Source organism: Gallus gallus, chromosome 9 (assembly GCF_016699485.2).
Source record: "Gallus gallus isolate bGalGal1 chromosome 9, bGalGal1.mat.broiler.GRCg7b, whole genome shotgun sequence".
In the NCBI taxonomy this organism is placed as follows: Eukaryota; Metazoa; Chordata; class Aves; order Galliformes; family Phasianidae; genus Gallus; species Gallus gallus.
The window spans coordinates 6,033,055-6,052,711 of record NC_052540.1 but is presented as its reverse complement, the minus strand read 5'-3'; the positions used below and the strand labels follow the sequence as shown (position 1 = coordinate 6,052,711).

At 36.9% G+C, this 19,657-nt stretch overlaps 1 protein-coding gene across 4 annotated transcripts in view; it reads right to left on the bottom strand.

Annotated features, from left to right (window-relative positions):
* Positions 1–290: 290 nt before the first annotated feature.
* CLSTN2 (calsyntenin 2) overlaps positions 291–19,657 on the bottom strand; it is a 304,706-nt gene continuing 285,339 nt past the window's right edge. For 3 of the 4 annotated variants that reach the window (XM_015277049.4, XM_040705896.2, XM_040705895.2), the window contains 7 exons: positions 19,326–19,474; positions 17,726–17,940; positions 14,898–15,068; positions 14,167–14,312; positions 12,791–12,914; positions 11,123–11,307; positions 291–10,495 (listed from right to left, as the gene is read on the bottom strand). In XM_015277049.4, the coding sequence (XP_015132535.2) occupies positions 10,292–10,495; positions 11,123–11,307; positions 12,791–12,914; positions 14,167–14,312; positions 14,898–15,068; positions 17,726–17,940; positions 19,326–19,474 (1,194 nt within the window). In that variant the 3' untranslated portion in view covers positions 291–10,291. The remainder of the gene's footprint in view (positions 10,496–11,122; positions 11,308–12,790; positions 12,915–14,166; positions 14,313–14,897; positions 15,069–17,725; positions 17,941–19,325; positions 19,475–19,657) is intronic. The other variant, XM_046898580.1, reaches the window with a different exon arrangement.

Below are 19,657 nucleotides of genomic sequence, written 5' to 3'. Positions count from 1 at the left end.
GCAGAGCACAGACAAAAAGAAATCAATTCCCACGTGTGGTCAGCTCACGTATTACCTATGTGAATGCAATTCATAGACAGATGACTCAAAGTGAAAAGTTATTTGAATGTTTTAAAACTGTATCGAGTCTTCTGATGCGTGTCATGTTACTCTTCAGGAACATGCAAAATTGCTGACAGACAGAGACCAGGTATTTAACCTTTGCTACCAGAGGTGTGAGTGTTCAAGGGTTATTGTTCAGGAAATGAGAAAATAACAGTGATTGGTGAAATAAAGATTACAGAACATTGTTTTTTATGTGAAATTCTAAAATTATATTTATTGGCCAATTCACAGAAAGTGCTGTAGTGACCACAAAAATGAATCTAGTTTTATACAGGTACAGATGTACAGGCCAAGTTTTAAAATAACAGATCTATTTCCATTATGCATTTAGTAAATCATATGGAAAACATCAGGATATCAAAAAATCTCAAATGCATAAAAAAAACTACAAAGTGATCTGTTTTTTAATTAAATATACCACTGTGCCATGGGTGGAGTGGAGAAAGGAGGGTTGTACACAACTTATTCTCACTATATTTAAAGTTAACTTTCATGTACTTTATTATGTGTCAAAATTTACTGTACATTTTCATAAAGAGAAGGGTTTTCTTAAAAAAAGCAGATTTTTTGTCCAAAAATCATTTTCAGTTCATATTAATATTTTTCATTGCATATAATCATTAAAATCATCATCCTGCATAAATTGTATATATTCACACCTTCATAAATGCATTTAGCATCTGCAACAAGACATTTCAAGACGTGGTTTATGATTGTTTCACATATACAGTAGGATATTTTATATAATGAATCTCTCTCCTGGACTGAAGAGACTGCAGTTCTGAGACATACTTTAGAGGTCACAATCATAGAGTATGTGTTTATTTGAATCCCATCGGGCATATTTTTTTATTATTATTAATAGAGGTGGCCACAGTTACACAGAGATTGGACCGTTCACTGGGAAACAATCCCAAGGTACAAAAGACATACTGCCAACTGTGGTTACTGCTCCTCAACAAGAACTAATGCACTGGTATGGAAGCAAATCTGGGAAATGATGAACTGCGTGAGAAAATTTCTACATTTTTGCAATCGGATGAAGTATAATTTTTTACTGTCAAGTACAAGATTGAATTGTCGCAGCCAATTAGAGCCCAGAGCTGTCACACTGAATATGATAAGATTATTTCTTAGCTCTTAGATTCCTACACTCTGAATAACATGTAAGCTATTCTAGAACTATATGGCTAACTCTAACTAGAAACAATCCAAAAAGATTTGAGGTGATCTCTGCCCTGCTGCTCTCATGGGTTAAGTCATGTTTTATAGTTCCTTGCTCAGGAAGTCCTGTTCTTTTTATTCTCCATTTGTGTTGTAACCTCACCTTACAAGACTTATCTCCCCACCTCATCTATTAGACTTGACTTAATCATTTATTAAATTAATTATTCTTCATTCTATGACTGGTTTTGGAAAGGTGATCAGAGAAGAAGAGAGGGGCAGCTATAGTAATACATTTCTTTTCAGAAAATTGAAAGCTATTACTGCTAACTTCTCTCATCCATCGTATTCGTCAATGTTAAGGAAGTCATCTTTGATTATGTGATGGCAATTTGTCATTCCCTGTAACATCAGCTGTGCAATGCTTGATGGCACTTTTACAGGTACAAAGATGCACTGGTGGAAGTCAGTATTAGAAGGCTTTGTGTGCCTGCTCCCCCTTTTATGCTAATTCTTTCAGACAGAGCAAACAAGGGATGTACTCAGGTCTTAGTGAAATGGTGATGCAGGATCTCCATGGCCTTTAAGTACAGGAACTTCAGTTGTTTTCTCTTTCAGGTACAGCAGGAGGGATAGGAGAAGGAAATATATTAAGTAGAAGAGCCAAGCAACTTACATCCTTTACTGGCTTGCTGGGTAAACAGGCTTCTGAGACAGAGAAAAGTATTTTGCTTGGGGCATGCATGAGATCTAGCCATTTAGTCATTGTGCTAGAGCCCATATATGCATTGAAAATCTAAAACATAGCATTAGGCACAGCAGCACTCAGTAAGGATGGCACAATTCTATTCCACTGAAACAGTTAGGATGTGTCTAGAAATCTTGTAGAAAGTAGGTGGTGCATTCTACCAATAACATCTGATGAGAAATAACTTATATTAGTCTGTCTTAAGGAAATATATTGGTAATGGTTACCAAGGGTATAACTGAGACTAATGAGATAAAAATGGCAAAAAGTGTTGCTTAAATTTATTACCAGGAAAAGCTTTTTACTAGTGGTGGATTCTAATGGACTCCCATAATTTTAATGGACTCCCATGGGAAGGATTAGAAGCCCCAGGCTTAGACAAATTTAAGTAGGCTGAGACACCCACTCCCCTCCCCTAACACTAGAAAATATATGCTAGGGAACAATTCTGTACTGTTACCTGATAAACTACCCCTACTACTTTTTCTTTACATCTAATTTCTACTTTTTTATTTCTAAGATTTAAGTAGCCTAGCAACAATTTCTACATATACTGAGATTTAGATGAGATAATTATCAGAAGGAACATGAACCCTAGTGTCTTATTCTGCAAGCAATGACCCAGTGCCACAGTTATCCTTGTGATGACTGCGTGCACAGAACTACTGTTGACCATGGCCAAGTATTTATTTGAGATTCTAGTGGTGCAGTATTTACAACAGAGTATAAATAACATATTTTGAAATGACTCCCTCATTTTTTTGGAGTTTATGGAGGATCTAACAATAAATATGTCAGTGTTTGATTCTGAGAATGGAGATAATAACTTCAGCTCTCAGAGTTGGCTGAGGATTACTGTTATCTGTGAATTTTTTTTTTTTTTTTTTGTCTTTTCAACAACAAGGTTCCTAACTATGTGGATATTAGATAATTGGATTGTGACAGTAAGTTTAAAGACCCTTGCAACATGGAGTACAGACTCTGTTGGATGTTCCTACTTCCTTCTTCAATCTATGGAGTATGTTGGCTGCACAAACTCTCTAACACTTACTAACACAGTTTATGTGCAAAAAATTCTTTTTCTTCCTTCCAACTTAATTGTGTACTAACTGTACTTGAATCACAATGGACAAAATGCTTTGTCCCAGATTACCATGGCCCTGAATTTCATACTTCATGTGGCACATGGTGGTAAGACTTGACTTTACTTGTCATGGTCTTGCTCAGCTCTGCTGGAGGTACTGGAACTAATGAGCCAGCTATAGGCAGTGGCTACCATGCTATGTGACTTAAGTTTTAGTTCATTACTGCAACAACCACATCGATGCTGAGAATGATGAAGTATTAGGCAATTGACACACACACACTCCCTCACTCAAGCTTTCAGTCCCTATCCAGTTTCTAGAAGATTACATTCCAGCTTTTCTTCATATCAGCTGGAAACCTTGTCTCTTTCTGTCCATTTTTCATGGATTATTCTCTCTTACCTTTGTTCACTCTTCCCTAATCAATAATGCAGTTTTCTATAAAAACTGACTGTAATTAATCCAATTCACATTCCAAAGAACATGCCCTGTTAAAACAACTGTTTACCTTCTTGTGTATATATAGGCACTCATTAGCAGATTGTAGACAAGGATTTGTTGCAAATTTTAGTACTGGTTTGAAATATTGTAATGTGGTAACAGGCTTGGTCAGGGTTACCTGGTCAAGTCCTTTATATCCATTTATGTTGAGGGGAAAAATAAACAGAAAGGAAAAAAAAAGAAAAAGAGGGAGTTTTTACAATTTGTATTTTTTTTCCATTGAATTTTATATTTTAATAAGGCTACAGCAACCTGAAGGAACTTTATATCCAGCAAAGAAGTTAAACTCTGAAAATGCAAAACTGTATGCAGAATTATAGAAAAGAAATCGGTAGGGCAGCAGAAAGGCTTTTACTCTCAGGAAATTTCTGGATTTCTATAGTATAAGGATGTAGTACTATTGTAAAACTTTCGTTCATCATTTGGAGACTGTTTTTCTTTGCTTTATGCACCCTGTGTGGTGAAAGCTGCTTTCTTTCATCAAACAATGTACTTAGCTGTGAAAAAAAATCTTCTGATTCTTTGCTTTCAACACAGGCGCAAATAGTGACAATACATGACCCTGTTTCTTCCACAGCTGATGAATGCTGAATTTCCACTTGAGTTACAGAACTGAAAATAGGAATGAAGGCTTTTTCTGAATGCTTTTTTAAATGTTGGTGATGTTTCAAACTATTGTGACTGTTTCCTCCTAAGCAATCACTAAGGAAATTAGTCTCAAGTTCTTGACTGTAACCATTGATGTTCATCTTGCCTATCTAGGGTGCTCCGCAATGGTGATCTGTAAATAGTGCTGGAACAGAATTACTGAACTATAAGATCTGCGAGCCCTTTGACAGTGCTTTTTGTAGGGCTCACAGTACTTAGCAGAGAATGTCAGTATCATTATTCCTATTTAAAAAGAGCAAAATGGAAACTAACAGTTGAACCACTGTCAATACCCACTCAAAAGGCAACAAAATTCCTCTTAGAAACAAGGCACCTGATCTGGTGTCATTGTTTTCATTGCTGGGAATGAAGTTATGAACACGTAGAACCTCCTGGCTTCATTTTCTTGTGTTAACGTTTCATCACGTTGGTGTTGCCACTTATTTGGTATTAGACACAAGTCTATGAAATAAAAGTCCGCGTTCCACTTTCCCCCCTTTTTCTTTTGCTCAGTTCCAGCTTTGCTCATTTATGTTTTACGAATTTCTCTTTTTTAGGAAAAAATAATAATCCCAAACTCATTAAAAAACAACAAGAAAAAGAGAAACAAGAACAACAAAACCCCTGATGCTAAAGCAAACAGACTGATCATGGAATATACTTTAATTCATCTGCTGGGTTATCTGAGATTTGTGTCACCTCCTTTGCTGTAAAGCTGACCACATTCAGCATTAAGGGATTTCTTAGTTAATTTTAGCCTAAGGAGGCAGAAATGTAGTGCTATTATATGATCGTTGATACCAGTTGAAACATGCGGAGTATCATATTTATATAGCAGATTGTTATATACAGTTAGTGTTTTCAAAGGTGCATTTATTTTTGTTGCATTTGATTATATATGTATTTAAATTCTCTCTTCTCAGATTTGCATGACTGGTGTCTCTGGACAGCCTGAGGCAGATATTAAGGAAAGATCAGCAGTTACAGCGAACGTCCAGGGGTGCACCGATCACAAGGCCTGCTGTCAGAAGTGAGTGACACACCACGCTGTGGCTAATACACAACCCTTTCTGCCCTTCCCTCAGTAATTTTACTTTCTTGTTCAGTAATTTTATCAGACCTCATTGGTTGTTTGTCTGTGATTTCCAATTTGCCAGCAGTTGAATAGCAGCTGACTGAGATCCTAAAAAGCTCAGAATTGGCCTGATATAAGGTCTGTGACTCTACAGACTCTATATTCCAGCAGTTCCAAATATTCTTTGAGCAGCTGTAGATGTCCTGCTTGAATCTATACAGAATCACAGAAAACTCTAGATACAGCAAGAGTTATATTTCCTGTCTAGATACTGTATTTTTATATCCGTACATTAAATATGTTAAATTAACATATATATGAGAAATACTAGTCTGTGTGTGCTTCTCAGTCTGACAACTGTCAATACCTGTCAGAACTTTTACTTCATGAAAGAGTTTTATTCTTTCTAATGCTGAGAATTCATCAAGAATCAGCAGACAGACATCTAGGTAAGTCAATTTAAAATACCTTTGTGCAAGCTATGTTGCCTTCATTTTCTGCCAAATGAGCTGTTTTCTTTCTTACTGTTACTGTAAACCTCTTGGGACCTTTTTAACAATATAGCAGAAATAGTGCACAGTTATTATACATCCAGGAAACAGCTACACTGCAGCAAGGTAAAATATTTGCTAAAATAAATATAGAAATAAAAATTAAGTTGTTATTCATGGCTAAGATTTTAATTGTCATAGCATTATTTGGCTCCTTTGCCTCCAAAGAGATTCCTGGATATTGTTTATATGAAAATTGTATCATGCTAAGAGAATTTTATTGTCATTTAAAGTAAGCATACAAAAACTTGTAGTGCTATACTGTTACAGAGATACTTAATTCACAATGCTGATTATATTAAGAAGAGACTTTTCTTAAGTCCTGGAGATGTTCTCTCTGTTTAATTTCTTTTTCCTCCCTAAGTAATTAAGTATCCTCATCCTTTTCCATACATCCTTAATTTGGTAATAATAATTTATATTCCAGAATAGCTGAAGCAGCTGCTTGGGGACATCCCATCAGACTTTTTTCTGTCACCTGAGTAACACCTTTCCTTTCTTCGTCTGCCAGGCATGGATGATGGTAGAAATCATCAGCGTGCAGCATGTGCCAGCACCAAAGCTTCCATCAGAGGCAGTATCATCTTCCAGCCTGCTTGAGTCCTCACCAGGTAAGTGCATTACTTGTCTCTTGGGTCAGGGAATGAGACAGCTGAGTGAGGCACAATTATATGCAGGGTTTGGAATAGTTGACAAAGTAATGTGAGGGCTGCTTCTGGAAGTATCCTCTGACCAGGCCTTAACCTGGGGTTGCTACTGTCCTCTGGCATAGTTTTTCAGCTTAGCGTCAGGCAGGAGCAGCTTCTGCAAATGGGGACAGATGGATCGTGCATGTTCACAGCAAGTCCAGCACCAGAAAGGGAAACACTGTGCTTTCACAGTAGCCCTTGGTGGAGGAGGTCCTTGACAGTTAAAAAGCAGTAGAGCCACTACTGCCTTTATTAGTGAACAAATAGTCCAGCACAAACACATTTTATTTTAATTAGCATTAAAGATGTCATGAACCCTGCATGTGTATTTCTAATTTGAAATGGTGTCAGTCAACATCGTAGATTTTGAGAATGATCTCAAAAGTTGACCCTCTTTAGTTCTCTTCACAGAGATAGATAAAATACCCATGGAGGGGATGGAAGTGAAAAAGAAATGTGAGCCAGTGATCACAAAAGTCAACTTAGGCAGTTATATGAATGCATGTAACAGTATATCGCTGTCTAGAATTTGCATTTGCAGCTTTTCCCAGCCTTAGATTAGAATTTCAACTATTTTAAAGCAGTCATTGGTATGATATCATTTTAAATCTCTGTTGTCACAGATTCCAGGTGTTATATATTACAGGTACAGCTTCACAGTTGGTTTTTGGATACACTTGTTTATTGCTACTATAAAAAAAAGCCACCTTTTTTGTGCCTTGATAACTCAAAGCTTGCAACTGGACTTAGGATAAACATTACATGTGCAGTTGTCATTTCAGAGTATGCAGCATGAACGCATTTTTTGGAGAGAAAAGATTGAGATTTATTTGGCTTTTGATGGGGTGGGGGAGAGGGCAGAAGGGGTGCCTGTGTATGCATGTTATATGTTCTGGTTAATTTTTAAGCAACTAGTTTACATTAAAAAAAATCATGGAGGGGAAGCAATAATATTTAAAGTAATTCAAACAGTTTGATAATTCTATCTTATTCTACAACTAGGTTATTGCTTATAAAGTCACGGTTGTGAAATCAATACAAATGTTTTAACTGTAAGGTCAGGCTTGTGATGTAGCTCATTCTTACTAATGTTTTCTGAAAAATGTTTTCTGTTCCTCTGAGTGAAAAATGCTGCATAACCCACCGCCACGCTTAATCTAAAATAGGTACAGAGATGCACTTTAGTTTTCTGAATATTTTTTTGCAAACCGAATTTATGATAACACCCATTCCTGTATTACTTTACTTAAGTCTAAAAAGGGACATTTATTTACAGTAGAGAAAATACGTCATATTGGCTTCTTGTATAATGTACCAGCATGACCTGAAAAGATTTGCTTCCAGTAACAAAAAGATAATAATCCATTAGCTGGACAGACACAAGCATATAAAACAACCAAAGGCTATTGATAGTATTGTAAATTGCTGTTTTCAACTTGCTTTAACATTTGTAGTGATAACAATAATAATAATCAGGAAGAACAGAGATATTAATCTAAATAAAGTCCAGTTTTAAATAGGAAATTGACAATTAAATATTTACTTTTAAATTTCCTTTTTTTTCTGAGCAGAAAGCTTTGCTGAGAAGTGTGCTGATAACAAGTATCATGAAGGGCCTGCTTCATGCCACTAATAAAAGTAGTAACACTAGGGAATGATGTGGGGTACTAGGACCTAGTAACATAAATATTTTGTGCAGGTTAGGCTGTCTATAAATAGCTATTGTAGCCCATTTTATATAATCTTTATTCTTGCAGATAATTCTGTGTATCTAGGCTCCATTCTTCACGTATACTTTTAATTCCTGTGAGAGACTAGAATTAAAATGAAATGGGACCGCACATGTAAGAAAACCTTTATAATGCTATTCGTAAACATCAAAAATGAGCATGAAAATCTCTAATTTTAAAATATATTAAGGTTCTTTTCATTTACTTTCTTGTGATTGAACTTTACTATCCAGTTGTGGTCAGTCTTTTCCTACAGCTGTTAGAGGGATGCAGAAACTGATTTAAAAAATCTACCACCAACTAGAAACCCCACGATACAATTCTCCAAATTCCAAGACCTGCAGGAGCTGCTAATAATGTTGATGTAGGTGAGTACACTCAAGATCTCTCAGGTTACTCTTTGCAGGATGAATTATCATTCATAGGTGCTCAGGAACATCCTATTAAGTCAAGACCAACCGCTTGTTTCTTTGGGAGAGAGAAGAGGACATAGCTCATTTTAAACAGCAAATTACAAAGGTCAGTGATAAAATAGTAAATAAAAGGAACTATGCAGCAGAAAAGCCACTAGGCAGCATTCACTTCCATGCCATTTTGGTTTTTATGCATTAGAACAGTTATCCTAGCAAGTGCTGCATTACTTGGTATGCAGAACATTTGAAGATGGATTATTAAGGAATGGGGACAGAAAACACATCACACAGACTTAGCAACACATTGTACATAGCTTTTTTTTTCTCTTTTAACAGTGTATAAGAAAAATATGCTGTGTTACCATAACTAAAATACTCTCTCAACCATTTATGAGTTTTTTTCAACTTCTTTTGGTTCCAGGTAGGTTTTAGTTATCCTGGTTCTATTTTATAAAACCTTTTCTTAACAATAATGGCTTCAGGAAGAAGAAATAAGGGAGAATTATGAGCCCAGCAGTGGGCTGACAGTTGTGTTGTCACTTTCTGTTGTGTCACTCAGAGTGGGGCATACTTTTCTATAGAATAAAGCCAGACAGGAATTCCAGCTGGCACTCGGCAAAGCAGAAGGGAACATTTTCCTCATTAAAAAAATCATTGTTTAAATCCCAAGCGTACATATCCATGGTATAAGGAGGTCACTTATTTTCCACTATTTCAGCAATAACTACTGCAGCAAGCTAATGATTTTACTAGACGGTTAAAGCATCAATTTGCTGCAAATTGTTCAATCCATAACTAATGAGTAGCTTTACAGGTTTTCAGTATATCAATTCAATTAGAATTTACTGTTTGTGTAAGATCATTTCATTTGTGGACGTAGAATGATTTTTTTTTTTCCCGGTAACCTTCAGCATCCACTTTCTTCAGCTTCTATGCATCATATGCAATCTCTCTTCATGGTTCTGACAGCATTCTTGAAAAATACACTGTCCATTTCTACACAGGCATATGTGCATCCCATTTCAAGTCTTAAATATATTCCCTTGTAGAAGACAGTTAACATCCAAGGCAGGAAGAGACAACAAATGGAATTCAGGCTCTGTCACCTGTAGCACTAAAACTCTCCTAATTTGAAGTGGGATTATATTATGTTATGTTACACCTGTAAATGTGTGAAGCCAAAGGGCAGCTGCGTTATTTGGACCCACACAGGTAATTCTTCATAACAAGCTGAAATCTCTCCTGTCTGAAAAAATAGCAAAGGCAAAAAAAACTCTATGGACTGAGTGACAACACTTTTGTCACAGACTTGTGGTACAGAAAGAAGAAATTGAACCTGATGCTTGCTTAACCGATTAAGTTCTAGATTACTTTTGAACTGGCAATGCCAGTATGATTGTACCATGTGATCTCCAGCCTTTGTAGGAAAAGGATCAGTTCTATCATTATCAATTACTATAACAAGATCATTTTAGGCAAAACATTTACAGACAAGCAGAAGTTCAAATCCTGTCAATGAATTCATAGACTGAAAAAACATTGTATTGGTGGTTACAAAAGGAGCAGTGTAGCTCAAGAGCTGTTAGTACGGGAGTGTTGAATCATCCCACTCCAACTGCTCTTGCCTGGTGAAATTCTGCTTGCCTCTCTTTTGGACAGTCGCTTCCTCCTCTTCCTCCTCGTCCTCCTCCTCCTCACTCTCATCCGATTCAGCACTGGTCGTATCTTCCTCTTCATCATCTTCCTCTTCGCTCTCCTCTTCTGCCCGGTGAGGCTTTTCATATTTCTACAGTACATTCAAAGAAATGAGAGACAGACAAAAGAAGAAGACGAGTCCCTTCTTGCTAGCCAGTGGCTATGAAAACATGAACCCTTATTGCACATCATTTGAAAATGCTAGCATGCTGGAAAAAATCTGATTTTTGTCATTATGTAACTATTAGATATACTACAGTTCAGTAGCAAATATTCAAAACCTACTCTAACAAGAATGGAATATTAATAAGTGATACCTCTTTTTTTTTTTTAGTTAAGCTGACAAAATTTAACTTCTCAATGTCAGTTTATCTAAATTGCTGATCATTTCCACTCCTTTAAGTAACTACTTCATCTTGGGTGCCTGGAGTGCAAAGACGGATGGAGAAGCTATGTTGCACCCAAGATTTCTGCACCACATATTTAGCAATTACTTCTGACAATAAAAAAATATTAAGTGCTCAACTGTATATTACTGTGGTGTGCAGAGCTCAAAATTGAGCTGTGGTCCTGAGTGTCTGTATAGACAACTGTTCTGCCAAGCATTATTAACTGTACACAGAAAGAAGCTTTAAACTTGCAGCTAACAACCTACCAGCCTGGACAGAAACTCCTGGTATTAAACACGATGATATACTACTATGTTTCAGTAACTTACCTCCATGGGGTTGACAGTAATAGTCAGAGCAGAATCGTCCCAATCCATTTCATTTTCCTTACTGCTTTCGTTGTCTGTAGAGCTGTGCTGCTGGGCTGTCCGAATTCTATAGACTCCCACGGCTATAATGGAAATGAGTACGCTCACACAGATTGCAATAACAACAGTAGCCACACGTGGAACAACTGAAACAAAAAGTGGAAAAGGCAACAGGTTTATATCTATGGACCAAACTGCCTACAAAACACTGAACACATTGTCTTTTTTTACTCCTTGGTACCTATTCCTCTGCCCCCTGTCTGGGACTGCAGAGGTGGTGAAGTGCCCACTTTCTAGGGCAGAGCATATACAATAATAAGCATTGCAAATCTTAACTAAAAAGTTACTATGTCTAATGTTTGTTCATTAACTCACTTCATTACAGAAGACAAGCAGTCACTCAGTTCAGAATCAATTAGTTTCAAAACAAGCTTTTTTGCAGTTTAATCTTAGCTGTATGTTATCCCCTTCTGACTACAGGTAAATGAAGCTTTAGCATCAGCTGTGAGAAAAATATATCTATCTATCTATCTCCACACTTTTATTTTAGAAGGTTTCAAACACTCATACTGGGATTTCCATTGCCAAGAAATAAAACAAAGCATTGCTGCTTTATTGCCTGTGTCACAGACTTTCTTGGAGACTCTTGAGCATTCAAGACTTTTTTCCTCCCTGTTCTATTGCATTCTGAGAAGCCTCTATCTCCAGCTGAACACAGAAAGACATCTCTCCAGAGTACTCTTATGCTATCAGCTCCACAGTTGTACAGATTAGTGGAGATGTACTTTTGCTACCTACGTACTGAAGTTCCAGGAGCTACAGTAGTTATGTACCCCATTTTGCTGCCTTGCCTGTGAGACTGGAACTCTGAAATCGGAACAAGATGAAAGAAGAAAAGAAAGAAGTACTTTGCAATAGTTGGTTTTGCTATTTACAAAAAAACAAAACAAACAAAAAAAAACCAAACATAACAGTCTAGAACTACCTATGCTTATTCAGCTTTATTCTTTACAGACTTACTTACCATTTGGTAAAAAGAATTCAGAACCCAGCTTTGTCCTGAGTTTACTGACAAGGCTTCTTGGATACGTATTTTAACTTACACAGCTCAAATGTTTAGATCAAATTCTGGATTTAATAAATATTAATTGCCCTCTGTGCATCACTAAGAACAATTCTCTGCAGAGAGCTCCAGACTGAGGCCTGGACAGCAGCTAGGCAGCATTGCAGAATTATTTCTTTAAAAATATTACAAAAATCATCTCATTTTGCCTAGGAAAGGCTAGGCAGAAACAGAGATGCCATAGTAATACAGATGTATATAAAGACAATGTCCTTCATACCATTCAATACAATAAACAAGACACCCTGTTGACTAGATTGAACCAGAGTAGTTAACCTTTAACGTAGACTTCAAAAAGAATACCATTTTTTAGTACTAAGTACATCATCAGAAAGAGAAAACTCAGTATAACAGCTTTCTGTCATAAAGGTGCCATGATCAATGTGAGGTTTCACAAGATATAACTATGGAGAATTTCAGGGCTTCATTTCTTGATTAGATTGAATCATAAGGGACATACCAACATAACAATCATTATGAGAAGTCACTGTAAAGGCATCACATACCTGAGTTGTGAACAGTACTTATGCTTTCCTCTGGATGGTGGACTGACTGGAGAAAGTGTGGCTGTACAATCACATGGTTTACATGGTCCATATAGTTGGAGTTGGTGCTGTGTAGAATATTAACCTGGCACAAGAGAAGAATAAGAGATCAGACATTCTATCAGGTATTCTTCTATATTCTATTTGCTGGCTCCATATATTATATTGTATTAAGAAGTTCATCAGAAGATAGGAATATTAGTATATAAACCTTATAGACCTAATTCCTAGCATTAATTGTCCATCAGCTACAGATGTTGAAGTGGCAAAGGAAGGTAAACGCTTTTTATTGATTTATCTGTATGGACAACTAGTGTACTTCCTTTCCTTTTTTTTCTTTTTTTCCCCCCTCCATTCTCTCTCAGCTGCTCAGCTTTTAGATGCTCCCAGAAAGTTATTAGCAAAAACTGAAATCAGTGTCCTAGCTGCAGAATGCTAAGGTAGGAAGCATTTTCAATAGAACTTAAACACCTACTACTGTTCAAAACAAATTACAAAGTTTTCAGCCTGTTGCTAAAGTCTTGTACTTCTTTAGTTCCTTGTTACCTGGATTCTAGGCTGGATAAACAATTTCTTCAGCATCAGTACGACTCCTGCTGAGATGATGCATCAGCAGCCATTTTCTGTCCCTGAGCCAGCGTGAGGTACTGGACTGACTTACTACCAGCAAAAATAACCTCAAAAGAGGTATCCAAATTTTCCTGTAGCAACTGACCATATATGGGTAGTATGAAAGATGAATTCCATCCTAGGTGCTCAAAATCTGTATACTGACTTTCCTTCTCAAAGAAATCTGAAATCATACAAGTTACCAGGAATAATTTCCATCTGATGGAGAAGATTTTATAAAAAATATTGCTATTATAACTAGATATTGCTTGGCAAAACTGAAAAGTTGAACATAGCAGGAAAGAAAAGTGTGACAGGTTAAAAAGCAACTAAGGAAAAATAATGAAGCTGTGGTGATTTACTTTGAAGTATACAGACCTTAAAAAAAAAAGAAGCAAACCCAAAACCCAACAACTGTAGCACATTTTACATGATAGGGTTATGAAAAAGCAATGATGACAACCTTATCTTCCATTCTGTTTGAGCAGAAGTCTCTCTGTTAGAGGAGCTCCAGAGAAGCATTGTCACAATACATCTGACTAGACAAACCCACAGTGAGTAAAGACAACAAATGTTAATTTCCTCTTTGTATAAAACTTCAGAATGCTTCCTGAATTTGATGTGTCTATCATTCTACAGATTTTAAACAAATCTAATTGTTGTGAAAGATGGGGCAACTACTCAGCTCCAGTGTTAGAAAAGAAAGGCTTAACTAAAAGATTGCTTACCTCCAAGTTAAATTCATTGCTAGTGTAATGCCCATTCAGCTCAGAGCACTTGACTCTGAACTTTCTTTCAAAGGTGGCAGAAGTGTACCAGTTACGATATCGAATCTGCTGAAGAACTTGTTCATAGTTGTGCATGGTGTCCACACCTGAAATGGTGGCAGCGCATTATCAATTGGGGTGCTATACATCAGACACTGTGTGCACAGGAGAAATCAAACAGCCACAGAAAATACAAGACTTGGCAGTGCATCGAGTATTTCCTAACAGAGAAAATAGCCTTTTGAATCAAATGTAATTCCACAATGGAAAAGAATAAATATAACCACAAAGATTCAGAATAAAGTATTAGGTACTCAGAGGGAAGAAAAACAAAACAAAACAAAAGGCTCGTGTGTTACCAGCACTGTGCAGGAGAACTGAGGAACCCCCTCATTCACACATTCCAGCATGATAGTCCACAAGATCCTTCACAGTTAAAGAAAGCAGTGTTGCTTTTTTTCCTTGTTTGGGGAGTACAGAGATGAGACAAAGCTGTGCTGTATTCATGGAGGATAATGGATAAACACAACATGCCCAGAGAACAAGAAGTAATTACTGCTTTTTGAGAGTCGCTCCTGAAATATTTTACAGGTAGCACACCACAGCTTTCTCTCAAATTATGCTGCCCTTTCGTTCCAAGAATGTAACTGTTGGTGAGAAGAAATAAGGGAATGCAAAGTCTGTGAACATACCGTAGATTGAATATCCTGCTGTGGAATTTGTGGCATCTAGATGTTTTCCTTGAAGCTCAGTACGATCTAGTTCTAAACACTCCTGTTCAGGATCCAGTTCTGCACCACTGACCAAAACATCACAGAAATCCAAGTTGTGGAGCATTTCCTCCAAGACCACTGGCTTATTGGCTATGAACACATGGCATATACCACAAAGAGAAAAAAAAAAAAAGCAAAGAATTTTGCAAAGATGTCTGAATTGTTCTTTGCTCATATTAAGCACGGTACACTTGAAGCAAATAAAAAGAGAAGCATTTTGCTTGTTCAGATGCTGCAGTGGTGAGGGCCTACAAACACATAACGAGGTAAAACATAAAATTTTTCAATAATATATTTTCCTGTAGCAAACTCACATGCAGCAGTGAAGGCAGAAAACTAAAATTTGATCCTTCAAACAAATTCATATTAACAATTCAGCTTTTCAGTATTGATATGGCAGATTACAAATATCAAATATATCAATGCTTAGATGATTTTCTCGTTTATTCTATGACACATAAAGAGTTTGCGTTATAGAGAACACTGTACCATCTATCTGAAAACATCATGGGATTATCGCAAATGGCAAGAATCTGTATGATATGTAGAGAAATCAAGTCCTAAAATGACTAGCCTTCAATAATTATGATTAGAACAAAAATCTATCACTGGAATAAAAGTAAAACATCAGCGTATTATTTTTATTCTGTGGTAAACATAACACAAAGGGTCTTGCAAGCCTGCCTAACCATCTCCCTGAAGATACCATAGATGGAGACAGCCATCTTGGAACTCAACACCCATTTATATACCTTCATTTTGGAGGGTATGTCAGTAAGCAAAGCATAGGTAGAAAAATCTTACACATTAGATTCCCAACCCCTTGTACAGTGAATTTGGGGATCTGAACTATACAGCTGGAAACAGTTATAATTTGTACTAAAAACTTCAGAGCCATCTCAAATTTGCAAGGTAGGCAAATCTGATTATTACCAAGCCTAATGAGTTGGACTGTTACTTGGGAAGTTATAAGACAGGCAAGAGCTGGGTTGCAAGGAAAGAGAAAACTGCTCAGCTTTGCTGCTCTTGCCACCACCACTGGGTGAACATGAAAGGGAGAGACAGCACATTCAGTCACACTGGGTCACACTGATTTCTCCGCTGAGGCAGGACAAGCAGCAACACTTCAACATTCCAGGGGTCCCTTGCAGGTGAAAAAAGGCCTCAAAGCCATAGTCATGCTGCTGCCTACAGCAACCGTCTGCTCTGCTTTTGAAGAGAGACAGACCTGACTGGTCCCGTGGCTGAGGAATACGTGGTGACTACATTAGCCTCCTCAGCCTTGCCGTGTGCATCTCTGCTACACTTACGATGATCAAACTATGTAACTTCCTAGTAAGAGCAAAACTAGGAATAGGTAGATATAGGTGAAAATTTATGGCTATCTTTGTTATGTACATAGGTCTGTCAGATAGTATGCGGACTGAGAAAAATAATAGTGCAAGTTGTATAGGACGGGAACTGAGAGGCAGAATTCAGTAATCACTTGCAAAACAGTTATTCCCCAAACCAATTATTACCTATTCATTTTAATTATTAGGGATATAAATAACAGGTGGCACATTAGGAAGTACCTGACTTCCTGGCAATTAAATGATAGTATTACTATATAGAATAGTAATGCTGCTGTTCCATCTGAAGGTGAGACCTCAGGCTTTTTAAGTTAAGAAGAGGTGCTACAGCTATAATTATGACAACAGTTTTATTTGGAAAAATTAGGATATACAAAACTTATAAACTAAACTGGAGGGCGCTAGTTCCTAATTCACTGAACAGTTTTGATGTCACAATATTTAGCGACATGGAGTATCATATATGCAGTGTCCCTTAAATGAAGGATAATGATCTCTTTTCCACAGAGGAATTAATTTGACATACCTTAATTGTATGCAGTTGGTACTGTGATACAATACACTTTCCAGCCTTCAGAGAATAGATGCAATTTAAGGCAAGTTATGAGTAGCATTATTATAGGGAATAGCTTCAGGGAATCCATGCTCCCACGCTTGCACATCATTAAGGATTGTATCTTTTCAAGAAATGTACATCTAATGGCTGCTTATTCTAGCCCACAAAATATTTACAAAGATGCATCAGGTTGCTAGGATTTTCACTTACCTTGCATAGAATTAGCCAAAAGGATGAGTCCTTTAGACAATCCTTTTAAACCATATTTTTGTTTTTAAATATTCACCTAGTGTCAAACAGTAGCACACATTTTTCAGCAGTAGAATAAACTGTCATTACTGAAAATCATCTTTGTAAATGATTATATTTCTGTTACGTATGGGAAACTGAATCACAAGAGGACTATGTTACTTACTCAGGTATCATCCAAAAGTCAGTAGCAGAGCTGGAATTCTAAGAACAGACTAAAACTCCAACTATAGTCAATAAGTACTTTGCACTTAGTACAATTAATAAAATTTGGTTACAAAATTTAATGGAAATACATTAGTCAACAGAGTATGTAGAGAAGAGTAGACAGAAATTACTCTGAAGTAGGCAAGACATGAAATAGGAAGCTGTCTTTTCAGAAGCACATTCTGATCAATCAAATGAATAGGGATTTGTTCACTTTTTGATCTGTTTAAGTGAATGTCTTCACTTCAGTGTTGCTGTTGGCTAACGAGGCTTAAAATAATTTGGGTGAAGTGACTTTGTGCTACCTTTTTGCATTACCCTTTCAAAAATGTGAGGGATCATATTACTGAGTAAGCAATAATACTTAAAAGAAATCAACATACCTCCATCATTTTTTTTGGAATGCTCCATTTTTGTGACGGTGCTGGCAATCCTGATGTCAGGAAGCAGAATGACACCTCTTTCACTTTCAAATTGCGCCGCTGGTCTAGCAAAGTGGTCCATCCCACTTATTGTAATCTTGGGCTCATTGGCCTGAAGCACCATTACATATGCATCGATATCTGGGATATTAATGCAGACATCTTCACCAAAACATCTGAAAAAGATGTTAAATGGATGTAACACACTGCACATCAAAGGTGTGTGGCACTTGCATCATCCAAAACCCACCTGATGCCTCTTATTGTTTTTTAAATTTTCTTATTTCAGTTAGCTCCTTACTTTGACACTGCTATGTAAGGACATGCATCAGTACCACATGCATCTGTAGATAGTCTAGCAGTAACAGTAACAGCTCTGTTCCTTCTATCCCTGCCCAGATTCACATCTACTGAAATTATAAAGACAGGGTTAAACAAAGAGCTTTGTAACAAGCTTTATCTTTAGTGAGGTCTCTATAAGAGTAATATTTTGATATTTAACTGACACTTAACAAAGAAGTGCACAATTAATAAAATTAACTGGATGATGACAACTATGTAAACCTAACTTTAAATCCTCAAAGTGGTATCTAGTGAACATAATAGAGTATCTTGTCACGTGTGAGTAAAAGGGCCAAATGAACCATTTATATTGGACCCATCACAGACTCATTCTGGTGCTCCCTAGTTTTTAGTGGAACCTATATTAGCATTTTTGTTTGAATCAGCAGTGTGCTTTTAAGTTAATCTCCAAACACTCTGTACCTTACAGCATATTTGCACAGATCACGGACAGCCTTGGGGTACGCAAGCTGAACTCATCTTAGTGACACTAATTCAGAAGATGCTCTCCATAGTGCAGTCAGCCCACAGCACCAGAGTAAGCCAAGTAAAGAACTGTACACAGGGTGCATCTGTCAGTAGCTGGTTCTCTCTCAAAACCTGCTCTCAGTGCTCTGCCCAACTTCTTGTAACAGAGAGGTACCCCTGGGAGCTCAGGAGTGGCAGATGGCTGTTTTATTACACAGAACTGTAAACATTATTGTGTAGGTTCTGTCACAATTCTTGCATGAAAACAGAAGGACAAAGGTTTTTGCTTAACGCTGAACACCAGTGTTTCTGTGATGACAGCCACAGAAGGATATAGACAGACAAAGACTACTTTAAGCATAGTTACAAATGTTCTTGCAGCTAGATAGTCTGTAAGAAGTAACAGGCCTCCTTCAAAAAGTCATGGCTCTACATATACTGAAAGAAACTGTAACTATTTTTTTAATGATCATTAAAATAGTTATGCAATAAATGCATACACTCTCCAGTCCAGATTATATGCTCCAGACTATAAACAGAATGCAAGTAAATTACATTCAAAAGAAGAGTTTCTTACAAGGAAAACATCAAAAGAAAACCACAAAGTAAATCAGCACAAAAGTAAGTGAAATTGATATTTTTTCCTCAGTAACATCAAAATATGATTTTACAATCCCCCTTTTTACTTGTCTGAAGAAAGAAATAATTTGTTAAAAATATTTCTGATCAGGTTAGCTGAATTAAAACTTACTGGACTTTAGATGAGACTTTGAGACGTCGTACGCCTGCAGTAGGAAACTGCCTAGAGTTGATGTAAGAGACCTTTCGGAGAGCTCGATTTATATTCTCAATGTCATCTCCTTCCATGACAAGGACTGACTGGGAAGGGTTGAAGTGATACTGGGGGAAATGCATATGATTAGTATTTAAGGTACCAGAAACAGAGTACAAAATAAGACGTTTTTATTGAGTGTTGCCTAGATGTAAGATTAAAATCTAATGATTTAAGAAAAAAAAAACCCTTAGTTGCTATTGTTGGCTGAATATGTGTGTTGTTACCCCCAAAATGTTTCAAGTCTGTCA